This window comes from Bombus huntii, chromosome 3 (assembly GCF_024542735.1).
Source record: "Bombus huntii isolate Logan2020A chromosome 3, iyBomHunt1.1, whole genome shotgun sequence".
In the NCBI taxonomy this organism is placed as follows: domain Eukaryota; kingdom Metazoa; phylum Arthropoda; class Insecta; order Hymenoptera; family Apidae; genus Bombus; species Bombus huntii.
This window is the reverse complement of record NC_066240.1, coordinates 2,445,324-2,463,729: the sequence shown is the minus strand read 5'-3', so window position 1 is coordinate 2,463,729 and position 18,406 is coordinate 2,445,324. Positions and strand designations below refer to the sequence as shown.

At 36.3% G+C, this 18,406-nt stretch overlaps 3 protein-coding genes across 6 annotated transcripts; 1 reads left to right on the top strand and 2 right to left on the bottom strand.

The window, feature by feature from the left end:
• Nucleotides 1-126: 126 nt before the first annotated feature.
• LOC126864280 (palmitoyltransferase ZDHHC8) lies at nucleotides 127-7,425 on the bottom strand. Of its 3 annotated transcripts, XM_050615475.1 has the most exons (10): nucleotides 7,277-7,425; nucleotides 7,027-7,148; nucleotides 6,786-6,943; nucleotides 6,546-6,718; nucleotides 6,234-6,428; nucleotides 6,014-6,158; nucleotides 5,230-5,444; nucleotides 4,972-5,166; nucleotides 3,030-3,211; nucleotides 127-2,936 (listed from the first exon to the last, which is right to left on the bottom strand). In XM_050615475.1, exons 1-10 carry the CDS (start codon nucleotides 7,366-7,368, stop codon nucleotides 2,518-2,520), a joined length of 1,896 nt encoding a protein of 631 aa, XP_050471432.1. In that variant the 5' UTR covers nucleotides 7,369-7,425; the 3' UTR covers nucleotides 127-2,517. The 3 variants fall into 3 exon arrangements, with proteins under 3 accessions (XP_050471432.1, XP_050471430.1, XP_050471431.1); XM_050615473.1 differs by having other exon boundaries at nucleotides 127-3,211; XM_050615474.1 differs by having other exon boundaries at nucleotides 127-3,211; nucleotides 4,972-5,145.
• Nucleotides 7,266-12,555, top strand: LOC126864320 (troponin C). 2 transcript variants are annotated; one of them, XM_050615589.1, is made up of 3 exons: nucleotides 7,266-7,414; nucleotides 11,885-12,305; nucleotides 12,406-12,555. In XM_050615589.1, the coding sequence occupies exons 2-3, from the start codon at nucleotides 11,912-11,914 to the stop codon at nucleotides 12,432-12,434; spliced, it is 423 nt and encodes a 140-aa protein (XP_050471546.1). In that variant the 5' UTR covers nucleotides 7,266-7,414; nucleotides 11,885-11,911; the 3' UTR covers nucleotides 12,435-12,555. The 2 variants fall into 2 exon arrangements, with proteins under 2 accessions (XP_050471546.1, XP_050471545.1); XM_050615588.1 differs by lacking the exon at nucleotides 7,266-7,414 and adding an exon at nucleotides 11,347-11,598.
• Nucleotides 12,556-12,675: 120 nt separating this feature from the next.
• LOC126864332 (allergen Cr-PI-like) lies at nucleotides 12,676-17,286 on the bottom strand. The gene is made up of 7 exons (XM_050615613.1): nucleotides 16,874-17,286; nucleotides 16,224-16,564; nucleotides 15,847-16,131; nucleotides 14,699-15,755; nucleotides 14,480-14,616; nucleotides 14,098-14,392; nucleotides 12,676-14,019 (listed from the first exon to the last, which is right to left on the bottom strand). Exons 1-7 carry the CDS (start codon nucleotides 16,944-16,946, stop codon nucleotides 12,830-12,832), a joined length of 3,378 nt encoding a protein of 1,125 aa, XP_050471570.1. The 5' UTR covers nucleotides 16,947-17,286; the 3' UTR covers nucleotides 12,676-12,829.
• Nucleotides 17,287-18,406: the final 1,120 nt, after the last annotated feature.

Sequence of the window (18,406 nt, the reverse complement as noted above, 5' to 3'; positions counted from 1 at the left end):
TTTTTAAAGTCTGATTTGACCCAATTGTAAGAATGAGCCCCCGTAATTAATACCTACAAAATATAATAATAAATGCAATAAATAATCAAATCAAAGATATTCTAGCACAATTAGAGTACAATCAGCTTGTGTTTCATGAATTTTATTTTTGTAGATTGCTGCAGCGATACGTAAGTACCGAAATGTATATGTATGTACATTTAAGTGATAATAACGAGCAATATTTATGTACAAGTACACCGAATTATAAACACTAAACATTCGTCACACCTTACGCATAATCCTCTAAAGCAATCCGTTTTAACGTTGTACCAGTCATTTGTTTACTTTTATTTATTTCTTTTTTAAGTGCTCATTATGTGAAAACTACATAATTGGAGTGAAATATGGAAAATCGTATGTTTCCTTTGTTTTGGCACAGCTCATTGTAAAGAAAAAGAAAAATATATATAATCAGAAAATAAATAGGAAACGAGCAACGCGTTTTATCAGTAGCGCCAGCAATGGAAGAAATATTCCTAATCATTTTTGTGTGTCCATTGTTCCTTTCTTTTTTATCAAAGATATCGGATATTCATCGAGGAAATGTTTCTTTAGCCTGAAAATATTCGATGTTTGATAAGCCCTTTAGCAGAACGATATGTGCTATTTAACAATAATAATTCGATTACCAATTTGTCGCAAGGTAACTGGGCACGCAATATTTCACGATTACCTTACGCATACACGGTTCGCAATTATTCCTTAAGCTTGCATAATTGATAATATTGGTCTCGCATACAAATACATAATACAGAAATCGCCATGCAATTTTTTTTTAAGCAGGGTATATTACAAACTTAACAGTAGCTGTAGATATATCAATAAATTTATGCAATATATATATTACAAAATTGTATTCCCAGTGTTAACAAAGTCCGTTATTTATGTTTAATTTTTTTCTGTTTTTCTTTTCTTTCTTCTGTTATCAAGTAATCATCCACCATTGTAAACGTTTAAAACATACTGGTCTGTCACTTGCTTTCTCGCCTAAATATTCTAAATATTCTCCTGTTATACATCCATTCGTCCATCCATCCGTTTCCTCTTGGCATTCATACAGTTCTCTTTCGTATATCTTTCTAACCATTCTTCTTTTGTTTTATTTCGTAAAAATTAATTGATCATATTAGTGGTCACATCGATAAAATCATCATTTATAACAAACAAATGAAATCATTATAAAGTCTTATATTTTTTTATTATTTACGTATAAATATTGTTAAATATGTATATTAAAAATTTGCTACACATTTCATTTTACACGATTATTTTACACAGAATTTGTTATTCTATCCGGATAATGACTTAAATCGATTAAGTAACTTTTTTTTAACTGGACACGAACTCTTCTTGCATCAATGAAGATAGGAGACTATAGTAGCAGGTTCGATTTTCATCCTGTTTACAGTGTTGCTCTACTTTCGTTTGTATTGTTACACAACGAAAAAAGAACACGACCATGAGTCAAAACCGACCCTAAAAAATGGTGAGCAACGATAATCCCTATTTTCTTTGTTACTCGTCTAATTGTGTATTTTGATCGATAAGGAAAAGAAAAAGGAAAATTAATCGATGCTGCATTTCGAGAAATTGAGTCACGACGTCACGGTATCAAAATCTAAACTGACTTTATGCTGAGTACTAAAAAATAGAATTGTGTACGCTGCTAAACGAGGGAAAATTCGTCAGCAGCTGTTCTTGCTTAGTGATTATCACTAAGCGTTCGGAATTACTTTCGTTGACGCTTTCGTGACTCGATTACTTCGATCGTCAATCGGTCCGAACGCTTCTTTCTCCCTCGGATAAATGAACACGTTTTATTTCGTGTACATATCGAATTGAATGAACACCCTTTAAAAAATGACTAAATCAAAAATTTTTGCTAATAACGAGACAGACAGTCTTATATTAACCGTAGACTCGGCGATGAACACCTTTTTTTTTTATCGATTTGACGTTCTTCCGAGTTCAACGCGAAACAAAGAATCTAATGCATTTTCCGTTGTTAGTAAATCACAATGGAAATCATTAAACACCGATACCGATTTTTCCCGAAGATTCTTGTCTATCGACTATTATTATTCCACTGAATATATTTTAACATACCATCGTTCATAATACGCATTGTACACTGCGGGTATCACTAATAACATAGATGAACGATGACAGCGTTTGACGTCCTTGTTCCCTCGGGAAAATAATTGGCCTTGCTCTACATTGTTCCAAGTATGTTGGCGGTGGATGTGGAGTACTGTAAATGTCAATCGACATTTGGGCCGGAAGAACTTTATAATATCCCGACCGAAATAATATCATTTGATGTAAATTATTTAGCTGCTTCGACACGAAGATTCAGACGGATATCTCGTAAGCGGCATATGTTCTTTCCTCTTTGGAATAGGAGACGCGTAATGACGGCAATTCTTGTACAATCTCCGTCCAGCCGCAAGATGGTGCGGAGACCGTAAAGGTGGGCTATACGGATATCTCATAGTTCATATCGTAAACACTAGCACGATCCGGTGTCGGCGTTGTGGGCCGTTGTGATCTGTTCTCATTAGGCGCTGACACCATTTCCATAGAATCCGTCATTTCCAAAGCTCTAACAAAAGACATTGGTCTGCGTCGAGTATCGCCTGATGTCGGAGTAGTTGGTGTCGCCATTGTGGCTTTTCGTTTCACCTGTGGCGACTGATGCGGTGGGAAGACCGGTACTCCACCCCTCATCGCAGGATGGTACGCCGCTCTAGGAGTATTCACGTACAATTGTTGAGTAGGACTCGTTGGATTGGAACGGTAATAATCGTACGGTGGTGGAGGTCTTTGCGAGGGTGACTGATGTGTCGTTGCATTTGCCGTACCGGTTGGAGCAGGATAGCTGCCAGGAGAATTATCTTTCCACATATAGACACCACGTTGAGGTGAACCCGCTAATTCTCGGATATTGTCGACAGTATTGTTAGTTCTTGAATATGAATGATCAGTACCTTGACGAACGAGTTCACTTTCTGACAAGAACCGTCGCTGCGGGCTATAACCGGTTACGACGGCACCACTAGCAGCACCAATACCGGTATTATTTCCTTGCTGTACATCGTAATAAGTCGGTGCGTCGTTAACTCCTATAAAATCTGGCCGACGAACCTGCGTCGGCGTACCTGGATTTGATCTGTAACAGAGATACAATATTTTGATCTCCGTGCTTTTCAATACCGCACTTGGTAATTGAATACTCGACAAATGCACAATAATACAGTGAACCAAGATGAATATGCGAGTGCTGAGCATTGTAGCCATACAAATACGGCTCTGGCGAGACATACAGGAGAGAGAGAACAGCGCATCATTCCTGTTATAAAAATTAGCATCTATCCAAGAAAAAGTAAAAACGCAGCGAACCTAGGATATACATATGTATGTGGACATTTACTTGCGTGTTTGTCGGCTGATATGTGTATAAATATGTGTATAATACTGGATATTCCGACAAATATGTCCATCTTAAATGTCTTTATTATTCACATAACAAATGAAAATGTTATTCAAAAAAGTTGCATGGTTGCAAAAAATATTCCTTTTTTCCTAAATGAATGTCCAATTTTGTATGATCAAATTTGATAAAATAATGGATTCCGTGTACACATAAATAGAAAACATGTTTACTTGTTCTTCGAATGCAAATGTCATAATGAGAGACTATGTTAATACTAAGAAGTTGAAAATTTAACTGTGAATGATATTTATTAGCTACCGTTTATATTCCAAATACATATACTGAACGTGTTTCATAATGAAAATAATAGAATAAACAAAATTATTATACTCAAAAGTCAGTATTTCATCGAAATTTACGACAAAAGGTTGAATACCCCGTTTAAAAAATCGATCGTCAAATTTTTATTATATCTCCCCGTGGAAAATAATTATTGTCATAATCTGTATTGTTATATCTTTCTTGCAACCATACACATTTGCAAATAATATTTTCACTTATTACTTGAAATAATGAAGATATCTGAGGTGGACAGACTTGATAGGCACCTTTTGTATCTAGACTAAAGTATGCATTTTTCTTAAAAATATATATACATATATATTAATATGTATAATAGTAATATCTACATATATATGTATGTATATATGTATATATAGATAGATAGATATATGTATGGAATATACGCAAGAAAGCATAACTTTAAACTACGATATGTCCTCGTAGGATGAAGTTCGTGTTTACCTGCAGTAGGTTGCAACGTGATGGTAGAAAGCAGCTCCTTGCAGTTACCACCCCCTGCAGTGGGACACAAACTTATCTATATACCATATATCTTGTAATATGTACATGCAGAGAAACTAATTCTCTACGATATTATTGTGATCTACATCGCGCAACATTTTTTTTCGTCACGTTCCTTCGTCATTCAGAAGGTGAGAATACTGATGAGAGAATAAAGGAAGAAAGAATAAGAGCAAGAGTGAGGTGTTCATAGTGAGGGATGGGGAATCTTAAGTAAACAGGCTTCACATCATGTTGAGAGGTAGCAAACAGGACATTGAAAAAGGAGACTGTTCAATTTGTATTGGTAGCGTGCTCAAGAAATGCAATGTAAACTATTACTAAATGTGGCGCTTCCCTTTTGCTCTCTACAACGAGGTAAATTTTTGTGCAATGTGAAAACGCCGCGACGTACAATTAAGAAAAAAAAAAAAAAAAAGAAAAATATACATCTAAAAGTTAAATATTCCAAAAGTACTTTATATATATATATATCCACGGAATAGAACAAATATTTAATAATTTTTATATCACGCAAGATGGTATCATACAATATACACTTGCACATATTTTTCTTTCTTTCGAACTATATTTAATTTGAATTTGTAATTGTTCTATTTTCGTTTCAAAAGTGACAGACAAGCATAGTATACCTGCGAATAGGACTGGAAATTGCAAGTGGAGTTGGTACTCCAATAGCTTTAATCCGTTGCGTTGTTGGACTAGCGCCCCCTTGACCTTGGCCTCTTTGAGAAGCTGTGGCTGGTGAACCACTTGCTTCTGGCGATAAAGGATCAGGCGTATGGCTCCGAGAACCGTTCATTCCCCTATAGGTATTGACAACGTACCTTATGTATATTAGAAAAACAATTAGCAAACGATGTATCATTTGCTGTCATTTTTTATTTTACCTTGGCCTTGGGTGAGGGCTGCCTCTAGTGTGGTGCATTGGATGGCGATGTTGCGATGGTGGAGGGTGCCTGGGAGATTCGCTATTCTCCACAGGTGGCAGGAAGAAATTGCTTTTGGAACCATGTCTTTGTACTGGAGGTGTGGGTTCGCAATCCGCAGATTGCGATGCGGTAGGTTCCATGTCTGTATCCGACCCATCTCGTCCAGGAGACAACTGGAAATAATAATCCAACTTGATGCTATCTTTATTGCAATAAAAAATTTATGTTCATTACCAAATTATTATAGCACGCTTTTGTACATGAATAATGCACATTTCTTAGGGATATTGGCGTTCAACCAGGATGAGTAAGGAATAGGGAACTGAACAGAAAATAACTGCCGCATCTTTTTCCAACGTTGAAAATAAAATATTATGTAGAGGAAGAATCGTCACTGGAAATTGTACACTAAAGGAGAAAACTTGGAATTAACGAACAAAAATTTGTAAAACTTGAAAAATCGTGCAAGATTTTCTTAAATGTGTTGACATGCACTACATTTGCGAGCAGCGATATACATTTTATTGAAGCTCTGAAGCGCGGGAAAGAATAGATTAGCATGAACCTGAAACGTCCTAAAGCGGAGTGAATTACATATCTATAATAAAACTACATACAACTGGTGTGTTAAACATCAAAAAAGCGTTAAAGTTGCATGCTAGAAAGGAAGAGCTATTTACATTTGTAAAATCTTCTTGTATGTAGTATCAGAAGTATCAAGCAAAGTTGCACTAGCTCTTACCTTATTGTAAGCATTTGAACTGGCATTTCTAACACCATTGCTGCTATCCATGTAGGTTTTTACCTGGTTCTCACTGCCTATAGTCGATATCTCAGATGTAGAAACTCCGCACCGTTTTCCTGAATACTTTTCAGGCTTAATCAAACTGAAATGTTATAAATTCGTAATTACTTATTTATTCCATATAACATTTTGAATAAAAAATTAACTAGTACATTACCTGGGGTATTGTGGTCCAAATTGCGTATAACAGCAATTGTGTAAGCAACCATGAGAAAAAGGATTGTAGCCTCCATTAAATTTACCCGTTACCTGTTCATTTGTCGTACGTCCTCTGGAAACAAGTACTACGTGAAAGCCAGTCAGTCCAAAGATTGGAATGAACAGAAGTATAACCACTCCCATAAGTACAAGTCTATTTTAAATTTAAGGATTATAAAATACAGTCATGTTTCAGCAAAGAGATGTATCACTTAAAACTAATTGCAGCATCTCATAAGATTGCAATTATTAATTTAGGAAAAAAGGATACGCCACAATAGTATCCACTTCACCCAACTGTTGCTTACGTTCCAATACAAAATATAGGCAAAGTCCAAATATACTGAGCATATGAAAACTAAGTGACAGGAGAAAGAAAAAAAAGAACCTGTAATTCCTCCTACCAATACAATTATTTACCCATGGGCAGTGATGATCGAATGTCTGAAAATATAAAAAGAAAATTAGACTTTCATACAATAGAATCATTCAAATTACATTGAGTGTATACCTCGATACAATGATTGCACACGCTGCAATGTGAACAACGTGGAGGTCTGTAAAATTTGCATGTAACACACCATTTCATACGAACTGTAATGCCATTGATTTCTACATTTTTATATAATGGAGCATGGAAATCATCTTCTCTATCCTCGTCAGGAGGTGCTTTAAAAGAAAATCATGCTACTTCAGGAACTATATTTTTGTAAATTGTATTTGTAAAACTTGCACTTCACATATAAACATACCTTTTGGAATAACACCTGGATCCATAAATGTTGCTAGTGTAAAATTTGCCAAAACAAAAAAGGTAATGACTCCTTGAAGAGCAGGTACCCATGTCCCCCATCGAAACACGTAATATTGACAGCTAGAAGATCCAAGTAATACATAGTGAACACACGTCTTAACAAAAAATTGGTATATTCTTAAGAACGAAAACAGGAGCGCAAACACTGCGGCCACTCACGAGAAGGTAGACATGTGTGCGGAACTTACGGAAAACAGAAGAAGAGTGTCGTGGTGCTTAATAGGGCTGTCCAGGCAAACGTAGCTGGTAGATACCTTGTCTTTACATCGCATTTCGGCATTCTGTACACTCCACTTCGTGGTCGACGATTAACGAATTATTAATGGGTAAGATTTCTGCTACCAGAAAACATGGCCGCGTCCATCGGCACTGCTTATTTGCAAATTGCGCGATCCGTATTTAGCACGGATTTCCATTCGCGCTATGCCTGTACATCCGTGGCATTTCGATAGTCTATCCGTCTATTACACGCGCGTCACTTCAGTAAAAACATCCGTAACGTAATTAATATTTAAGCACTTCTGCATACACGATCCGCGAACACACTACCTTGCTGACATAGATATATATGTATATAGATATATATAATATACATATATACATACATGTATATATCGTGGCCGGACAGTGAGCCGTGCCCCCTCTAATACAAGCGTTCCACAATACGATCCATCAAGACCTTACGGTTCACTTTCACGAATCACCATTCTTCCCTGTCTATAGAAGCGCAATCTCAGCTTAATGTAGTCATATGTAGCTTAACGTCGCTGCATGCGATATTTCCAAACCTTCGCAATTTCGAATTTCGTATTTACCGACAGAAAATATGTATTCTTTTTAAAAAAAACTTTCTTACCGACGATTCTAGGGAACTCTAAGCGCTAAAGGAAATTATTTCCACCGACCCATTTCCTTCCAAATGACCCATTTTTTTTCAAATCGTTATAGCAAATTCATTCAAATCTTGATTGAGTACATATTCAAACAGTATTATTAATACATAAATTGATCTTTTTACACACTTTTTTCTAATAAACTGTCTACAAAAAGTTACACGATGTTCCATAAATCTTATTTCAAAATATAATAATTGATCAAGTTTTTCTTCTGAATATAGGCATTAATTTTTAAATTTCTTCATTCGATATTTATGTTCATTTGTTAATGGATTTATCAATTTTTTAATCAATGTTATTGAATCATCAAATTGATTTGAATATTTAAGTTCTTCAAATCTCATCTCTAAACGTATGGAGAGGATGATTCTACTTATGGAATAGGAATAAATTAAAATAAATTTTCTTTTAATAAGTTTCATGTTACGAAATAATTAAATATACGTATTAACTTTAATTATACTATTCATATATGTGTTGCATGCACATAGACTATAACGTGTAGAATTTATGTATATGATCATAAATGCATTGGAATAGAAAATATTTCCATAAAAATTCTTTTCTAGAGTATCGTGTGAAAACGAGAATTAGCTTAAATTTCATAATAGCGAGCAAAAAACTGTCAAGGAAGGACCGTTGCGGCGGCACTATATTAGGAAGTATGGCAGGAGGCCAACCAGATGACGAACTACAAAATAGCAAGAAGAATCCCATCGATACGAATCATCTAGAACGGATAACATGTTTCACACACAACCGTTTGATACATTCGACATGTTTCGCTAATTTGTATCGATACAGTTTAAGCTAAGTTATCATGTCCATGTATTAAATGCTTATTGCTAAATTCATGGCTTTCGGATTGAAATACAGTCTACTATTAACGATGCTTTACCACCCACGTCGTACATTTAAGAATCAGAACAGAATTATGCCACATACCAGAGAACTTTGTTATATAAACTCGGTTATTATTTAACTTTTACAATCAAGAATCCATTTTCAAATGAATTTCGCTACTTCATAGGATCTAAGAATATTTCTCTTTTGCTTGTTAAAAACAGTGCATTTTATAATCCGCGAACACTATTATAAGAAATTGTATTAGAGCAATAATGGATATCTTATGTAAGACCATTACTCAAATTAGAGACACACAAAAATTTAAAGAAACATAGTTTATCATAGCGCTATAAATATTTCAACCTTTTCAAATTTAAAAAATATATGTGCAATCTGATAGACAGAGGGAATAGACCTAAAAAGTAAATCCTTGGAAATTTCTTTCGTAATTATGCAATTATAATGTCAAAAAACAGAATTCGACGTATAGATTGACTAAACTGCAAGAAAGATTGCAGATAATGTGATATTGCGTTAACGCAACGTTGGTCCTTAATGACTTTTTTCATATCAGCGACACGAAATAATCTGTTATCTTCGTTGCTCTCCTAATCATTACTTATCGTAACGTGTCTTCTGAAACTGAATAGCGATAGAAGTTATCCTCAGCTGAAGTTTGCAAGCGACTTGCAATAATGATCCAACGCTACACATACTATATGGAAGATTTTACATAATAATTTCAAGCGAAGCTCGATCTGTATGTGCCAATGAGATAAAAATGGAAGAGATGTTATTATTAGGAGAATTGATTTTTCTAAGAATTAATTTCAAGACGATGCTGGATCACCGAGGGCAGTATCCGCATGCCTCTTTAACAAGTCGGCTTCCGAGGAACGGCCTCGTGCCAAGGGGACGATGATTTTCAGAACTTGGCACCGAAACGTAATTGCTTTTGCACGCTCGAAACGCCGTTGTCACTCCTCGGTGAGCATTGATGAGAGCTACGCGTGGTAACATCACCTACGGTGGTGACCACGACAACCACGACGATGATGGTAATGATGATGATGCGCTGGCAACCGAAAATATTTCTAATGAGACAAATTTACGTATAACGTATCTGTTGGCCGATCTTCATATGCGCCCACGGCATTTTCAAACGAGCATCGACTGAATGAAAATTGGTTCGGTACAAACATTTTACATTCCACTGACATCCAAAGCGAAAATCTTGTATACACACGTCTTTCGTGTCTGATTAATCACCTGGTACATATTATTTATAGCTGTAAACTTATCTTTTGAGAATAGCGATTTCTCATTTGAGCATCGATTCCTTTCCGATCTCCAAAGCATTGTTCAATTCTTTATCCATGTGTACAAGAATACAGATTTGCATAAACATTTCTCAGTTTATTTATAAGTTAATGATACGATATGAATCAGATTTATTTTATTTCGCTAATTAGAGATCAGAAAACAAGATAGCCTTCGTCTTGTTACGTTATTTGTTCTCATATTCTTTAAAAATGTTCTTACTTATGATAAAAATATTCAGCTGTAGGATCATTGATAAATTATATAATCGATTGTTTCAATTCTAGACTGACATCTTTCTTAAAAGTTAGTAAGGAACTTTTTACTTTTTGAAACAAGACCAAGATTAGAATATAAAAGTTCCAAAAACCGCAGCGAGGTAAGAATAATTTGCCTTATGAACTATACGAAGAAAATATTATAACTGGACAGCTTGAATATTAATAGAATTTGAGGTAAACAATGCTTTGTCATTGTTTATATCATTATCGGTATGTTGATACGACTAAACAGAGTTAGTACAGACAGTTTTGGAATGTTTATGGAGTCAAGTAGAATAATATCCACGGAACAGCCGTATCCTATTCGCATTTGCAGAAAATGACCACTGACCTATTTTCTCGAATCTGGAAAATGCATGAGAATCGTTGATGAATCGTCTTGAAAGAGTCCAAAGGCTCGTTATATTTTTGTTGTTAGAGCAAACCAGGTGGAAGGTGGTGTTGTAATGGTTTGCAATGCGTGGGCAGCCGAATCTAAGAACAGCGACGTGTCTGAAAATTGCATGTAGATGTACTTTTTTATCGCATAGGAATTACTTGCTCGAAGATAGATACTCGTGGGGAGAAGATTTGCATAATCAATGCTCGTTTGATGACATTGGATTGTATCCGCGATAATGAAATCTTTACTCGGTAAACTGCGGAATGTTAATATATTTGTTAAGATAAATAATATCCAATCTTTTTACACTTTCTAGCGTTTCATGAATGAACGTGATATTTACATGATACCGGTTTTCTCATCTTTTATATTTCCTTCTACATTTTCTTCTTAATCGGAAATTCGAAACGTAATGTCTATGTTATTCGAATCTTTAAATATACCGGAGGAAACCGCGATTGTTGTTGTAACGAATGAAAATAATCCACGATCCAGTAATACACCAAAGACCACCGCGTTCCGATGATATAATTTAAGATATGTGATCAATGTGTACAGGTGATCATGCAATTCGAATTGCAATCTTGTGTGATTTAGCGTCGGCCTTCCGACATCACGGAGGACCCACTTATAACATATTTCATTTTTCGTCGCGTCGCTCTATTTTTGCGCCCACCAGTTTTCTAGCTGGTTTACCAGACGCTGTGGATGTCTTTATACCGGGACGGAAAAGCCGCGGCACTTCAGGTATCCGTCGTCCGCCGTGCGAGATATCCGTCACCATGGTAAGAGCCGCGTAAACGTTTGCCTTCGTCGTCGTCGAGTCTCTCACTTTGTGTTCGAATCGACGTTTATTCGTCTTCGCATAAAAATGATTGCCTTATTAGTGATTTTTTTTTTTATAAAAGTGAATAAAAAAACGAAATTTGCATGTACACAGTAAATAATCGTGAGAAGGAATAGTTGCCGAAGATTAATATTAAATAAAAAGAAAAGATTTGCTGGAGATTGATTATACATACGATCTTTTTTATGAAAAAACGTGATGCAAATTGAATTGTTGCTTTACAGGAGGAAGATGAGCAAAAAACGGCTGTGATGCGAAAAGCGTTCCAAATGTTCGATACGACGAAAAGCGGCTTCATCGACACGCTGAAGATTTCAACGATATTGAACACAATGGGTCAACTATTCGACGATGCAGATTTGAACGCTATCATCGCGGAGAACGATCCAGAAGGGACTGGTAAGGTGAACTTTGATGGCTTCTGCAGAATTGCTGGTCGATTCTTAGAAGAAGAAGATGCCGAGGCGATGCAGGAAGAATTGAAAGAGGCCTTCCGTTTGTACGATCGCGAAGGAAATGGATACATCACAACGGCTACGTTAAAGGAAATTCTTGCTGCTCTGGATGACAAACTCACTAGCGCGGATTTAGATGGTATAATTGCTGAAATTGATACTGATGGATCGGGAACAGTTGATTTCGATGGTATGTACTTGGTTCTTTTCTTCATTTTCATTGCAAAATTCTCAAATTAAATTATCATTGCCTTGAGTAATTAGATTCTACGTGATTATTATATTTTTAGAATTCATGGAGATGATGACTGGGGAATAATCATGGTTTGAAACAATTGGCAGAGCGACATCGAAGACAATACATTAAAAATATTATTTTAATATTTTTGTTGGCACTAGAGTATCTTGAAACTTGTTTAATAAAACGGTGATATACATTTTTCATTTGTTAATTATTAAAAATCCTACTCCACTTAAATCTGTAATTCGAAAGAGTAAGTTGTTGTATTTGAAAGATGCAAATAAGGTGTACATGCAGAAGACCAGATTTTATAATAAACATTTGCTCTTCACGGCAATTTATTCATTATAATTGATACATCAATAAATCTTTTCTTTAATTATTAACATTAATAACATCTCGTGCGTGATAAGTCCGTCGTATAAACCATCTTCACACGACTTCTAACAAGGCGCACTTCGCCGTAGGAACATTTATGGCTGAGTGATGTCGTTGGTGGGTTGACCTTGGTGGAAGACGAGAACGTCTTGCACGAAGATGTTGGAAACGCTGAGAGCACCAGGAGCCAACGGTCTTTCCAGAGGGAAGCCGAGAGGTTTGCCATCAAGGGAGATGGCACCACCAATGATTTCAGAGATTGGTTTGTTCTGGTAGTATTCGCTGACAGATGGGTCCTGAACAGTTTGTGCTTGTGCGTAGATTCCTTGGAAGCCACCAGCGTGTTGTTGTCCGCTGGCGACGATGCCACTTCCTGAGATTCCACCTTGGACTTGAGAGTTTGGCCAAGATTGAACTCCTCCCATACCTTGGGCTCCTTGCATGCCATATGGAACATTTACTCCTTGTAAACCTTGTCCGATTCCCCAACTTTGTGATGACACTCCTCCTTGCAGAACAGCAGACAGGCCTTGTACTCCGCCTTGAATTCCGCCTTGTTGTGTACCCTGGACTCCTTGAACACCTTGGACGCCAGCTACACCTTGAACACCAGCTGCACTTTGGACTCCTTGAACACCTTGGACACCAGCTACACCTTGGACACCAGCTACACCTTGAACACCAGCTACACCTTGGACGCCAGCTACACCTTGGACGCCAGCTACACCTTGGACACCAGCTACGTTTTTGACGCCAGAAACAGCTTTGACGCCAGAGACACTTTTGACACCTTGAACACCTTGAACACCTTGAGCACCTTGTGTACCCTGGAGACCTTGCGCACCGGCCAGACCAGATAGTGCTTGCAATCCTTGTTGTGCAGATTGGACGACAGATTGGGCAATGTGAGATGGAGACCAGCTGTTAATATGTTGTCCGTGATGCAATTGCTGCTGTTGTTGTTGTTGTTGTTGTGCATTCCAAATCATTTGAGCACCCTGGCCCTGATGTTGTCCCTGTTGTCCTTGTTGAGCTGCTGCTGTTGCTGCTTGTATTTGTTGTTGGATCTGTTGAGCTTGTTGTTCTATTTGTTGTTGGCTTTGAACGGCGATATGTCCGTGTAATCCTAAGGATTGTGAACCACCAACACCAGCAGCGTTAACAACTCCAACTCCTTGGATACTGTATGTCATGTCTTGTCCTTGGCCAACAGGGTTCTGGATTTGAGCATTGGGATACTGTCCGTGGTATCTGGTGTAGACATTAGCATAGTGATTCCTGACAGCTGTAAAAAAGAAATTACATATATGGTTAGTAACATTATATAATGATCGCCGAGTTTTTATTATTATTGATAGACCACCATCTATTTGTTGCTGAGCATTGGCCAAATTCTCAGGAAGAACCTCAACGTTTTGTTGAACTCCACCGCCCATTTGCCAAAGTTGTCCTTGTTGTTTCAATTGTTGGTATTGGTTGGCATTCACGATTTGGTATTGTTGGGCTTGGTAGGACAAATTTTGTTCGGGGATTACTGGTCCGTACGGCATATTAAGTGGGTTTGGAGAAGAGATTACAACGAGAAACTGAAGAGGGAAACCTTGTTGTTGACCTTTGGGAAGAGACAACCTAGCAGGGAAACTGAAGATTTGGTGTGGCTATAAAAATACGATTAATTATGATTAATTACAATTTCATTAAAACATTTTTTTTCAGAAAAGTCGATATAGAGACGATTTACAAACCTCGGTAATAAAGAATGGTTCCTGAGATCGGATAGCAGCATTAACACCTTGTTGAATTTCAGAAGTAGATGGCCAGTCAGGGCTCTGTCCAGGAGCTTGCTGGGAGTTCCTAATGATGATGTTCTGACCAGAGTGAACTAAACACGAAATATATTAAATATTGAAAATAAATTGATCATAAATAAATAATTCATAGTTAGAAGAAATATTGAAACTTACGGTTTTGGATGAATTGGTCAAGTTGAACAAAGAGATGTCGACTCTGAGAGATACTAATTGGTTTGCCTTGGTAGTCGTATTTGGGTCCAAGGAAGACACGAACAACTGCGCTTGGTACATTTTGTTCACTGTGAACCATGACTTTGTATTGGTAGGGTTGATGGTCTAATCTTTTGAGATAAGCTTTAACGTTTTGCTGTTGTTCCTGTTGTTGATCTTGTTGTTGCTGCTGTTGTTGTTGTTGTTGTTGTTGTTGTTGTTGTTGGTTAGATTGTCCAGTAACGCCGTTGAGGTCGATGTAATAGTCGCTGAAAAGAGTGACCAGCTGGCTAACATCAACGTTCTGGATGGTAACGCCAGGAAGGACAAGATCGTTGTACTGGTAGGCAGGCAAAGACTGTTGATATTGTTGGTAAAGGTTCATGACCTTTTTGAACAGTTGGTAGAAGGCTGGATCGTGAACAGCAGTTTGTCCAAGTTCAAGAGCCGACGGTGTGTAGTCCCAAATGTTCTGAGCTTCAGGAGCATTTCCAAGGAGTTTGCGAGCAACAGCCTGGAGGCTTCCATAGTACCTTGGGTTGACGCTTCTACCAGTTCCTTCAATCAAGTCACCAAGAATGTTCATACCCTGTGGTTGGTACAAAGAAAGGAAGGCGCCTTGTGGGGTAATAACATTGCCAGAGTCAATGGCATCCATCAGTCTTTGTTCCAGAGTAATAACACTTTGGATGAGTTTATTCTTTTGAGGTTGGAGTTGAAGATTCTCTGGACGACCAGCAAATTCAAGTCCATTGAGAACGCGAAGATGTGGTTGGTAAGGAGCTTGTACATTTTCGTAGTTAATTTCAGAGATTGGACCAAGCCCGTTCGAAAGACGGTTAAGTTCGTAGTGAGCCAAAAGTTGTTGATGAAGATACAGATATTGAGCTCCATGAGCAATGGTGCTTTGTTGATCCTGTTGTCCTCCTTGTTGTAAGTATTTCCCTACAATCTGTTGTTGATACTGTTGTTGAGTCAGAGGCTGTTGTTGCTGTTGTTGCTGTTGTTGTTGGTCCTGCTGTTTCAAGACAGATATTGATTATATTAACTTTATAGTGCTTCTTTAAATATGTAGGAAGATATTCAATTATAATTTTTAAATTATTTACTTCTCCCAAAATGTATCCAGCAAGGTTGATATAGGAGTAGTATGCTGCAAGACCAACATCTTGAGTGAAGTAAGACAGTTGATGTTCATCTTGAGACAAGAGTGCAGAGTAGTTAACAGGGATGAGAATATTCTGAATTCCTCCTTCCTGGACTTTTTGAATGGCAATGTTTTGGGCTTCTTGGATGATTCTAGCATCCAAGTGATACTGGGGCAAGATTTCATAAACAGGTGGCAGGATGACTCCTTGGGTGTCTGAGCGAGTCAGTACAGCACCAACTAAGGCCTATTGGATGAACAAGAAAATGATTTAATGGAATACATGTGCAAGATTAGTGGCAATATAAAATATCTTCTCTTCTTGTAGCTTCTACATACCTTAACAAATTGTCCTTCATTAACATGAACACGGGCCCATGCAGCAGTCTTAAGAAAAGTCTGGTAGTCCTTGGCACCCAATAGAATCCTGTAGAGTAGGGAAACTTCTTTCCTAAGCTGGCTGATTGAATTAGTGAACACTGTACCCTGAGGTTGAACTAAACCAGCTTTCACAGCACCCGCATAGTACATTACTATGATTGGGTTATTGTACTGGTGAGCATTGCTCTCAATTTCATAAGTTTCACCAAGGTTCTGAAGTTCTTGGTTCGGGATTGGCTGTGAGATCTTCTGCAGGAGTTGGATGATGTCCTGCTGTTTGCTAAGGAGATTCTGGTCAGCTGAAATAAGTGAAAGTATTTCTTTGGTATGAAAGAGGAATTAAATGTTGTGGAATTTGTTATATTACACATATGCCTTTAACTGAATATGTTACCATTATAGAAATATAATAAAACAAATCAAACAGTTTAATTAGAATCAAAGTGTCAATTATAAAATGTTACTATAGAATCAATTATACTTTCAGAAGAAAGAGAAGCGGAAGATGATTTTGAGTAAACCAGTGGTCCAGAATTATTCCCATGATACTATTACCAAAAGTTTTAAAATTACAAATTTCAGGATAGTGATTTCAAATAGTAACTTACCAGCATGTTGTTGTTTGACATTTCCACAGGCCCCTAAGGCCACCAGAGCCAACAGGACAATTAAGCACCTCATTGTATTATTCAATGATGCGATGCGATGCTGTCTGCCTCTTCGACCAGTCTTTTATACTCGAATCCTATCAAAGAAGGAATTTATCGGCGACCTGTCGACCCACCTCCCTCAAGATTTCGCAGTCTACCCGCGATATCCTTAACTATTTCGAACGTATTCGACGCATTCGATCGAAGGTTAAATGATGAATATGTATATATACATATATTATCATGAATAGATTATGCATTATTCTTCTACCAAAAATTCGGGGGTCTCTTTATCTGTGACTGTTTATCCAAACATTCTTGAGAACTTTTGCTTTCTACTCTAGTAAAATATTGCTATTTAACGAAGCTGCATTTACTTTATATTCATCCAAATAGTATTCAAATGAAAATAATTAGATTAGAAGTACATGCGCTACTTAATTATATTACTTTCATGATAGTTACTTCACAATCGTAGCTTAACTTAAGAAATACAAAAACAGGTCTAAGAAAGAAATATACAATATATACATAGGAAGTTATAATGTCATATTAGTAAGTGGATAAAGTGAAGTAAAATAAAATAAGCTTCATTAAATACCTATATTTAATAGATTTTACTATGTTTGCATCTTACTTATTCTTGCATCATCCACATATTTATATGTAATATATTTCACTTAAAATATTTAATACACATATATTTGAATAAACTTATTTTTTTATTCAAATATATAATTAATGATAATTATAGGAAAAAATAGAAAAATAAATAATATTTCAACATAAAATCTTTATTTTAAACAATAAATTTTTGTTTACAATATTATTTTGTAATTAATAACAAAATATTGAATCAACATTTTTAATACAAATCCAAAAAATCACAGTGTTGAGGGTCATCAATATCTTCACGCGCGGGATAATGTAGGGAGATAATATGTAATATGTCTTGAACTCTCAGGTGACTATATGCGTAAAGGTTATCACTCTGCTTATCTCTTAAATGTCTTTACTATATTTTTATATCCCTGGGGGGTACAAAGAAAAAAGTACGCAAAATTATACTGACTATACAATTTTCCAGTGCAGCAGACAAAGCAGAGATAATAGGATACATTTGTTCTTGCTTTGTCATCGGAAAAAGTGTTCGTTTTCTCATACATACATAAAATTTGCAGTAACAAATATAAAATATAAAGTTTAATAAATGTATTATATATGTTCAAACATTTATGCATATATAAAATACTCTTTTTAATCTTTTACTTTTATCTGTTACCATATTATTTCATCCGATTAAATTTCATATAATTTTACAAAATACAAAATTTTCAAAATACTTAATTATATCATTAAATAATATTATTTGAAATATTTTTTTTAGTAACAAATAAGTTTTTTATTCTTCGATAATACGATAATATGTTTAGCATTACATATAATTGCATGTGCAAAAAAGAAAGAAAAGAATCTTGTACAAGAATGATA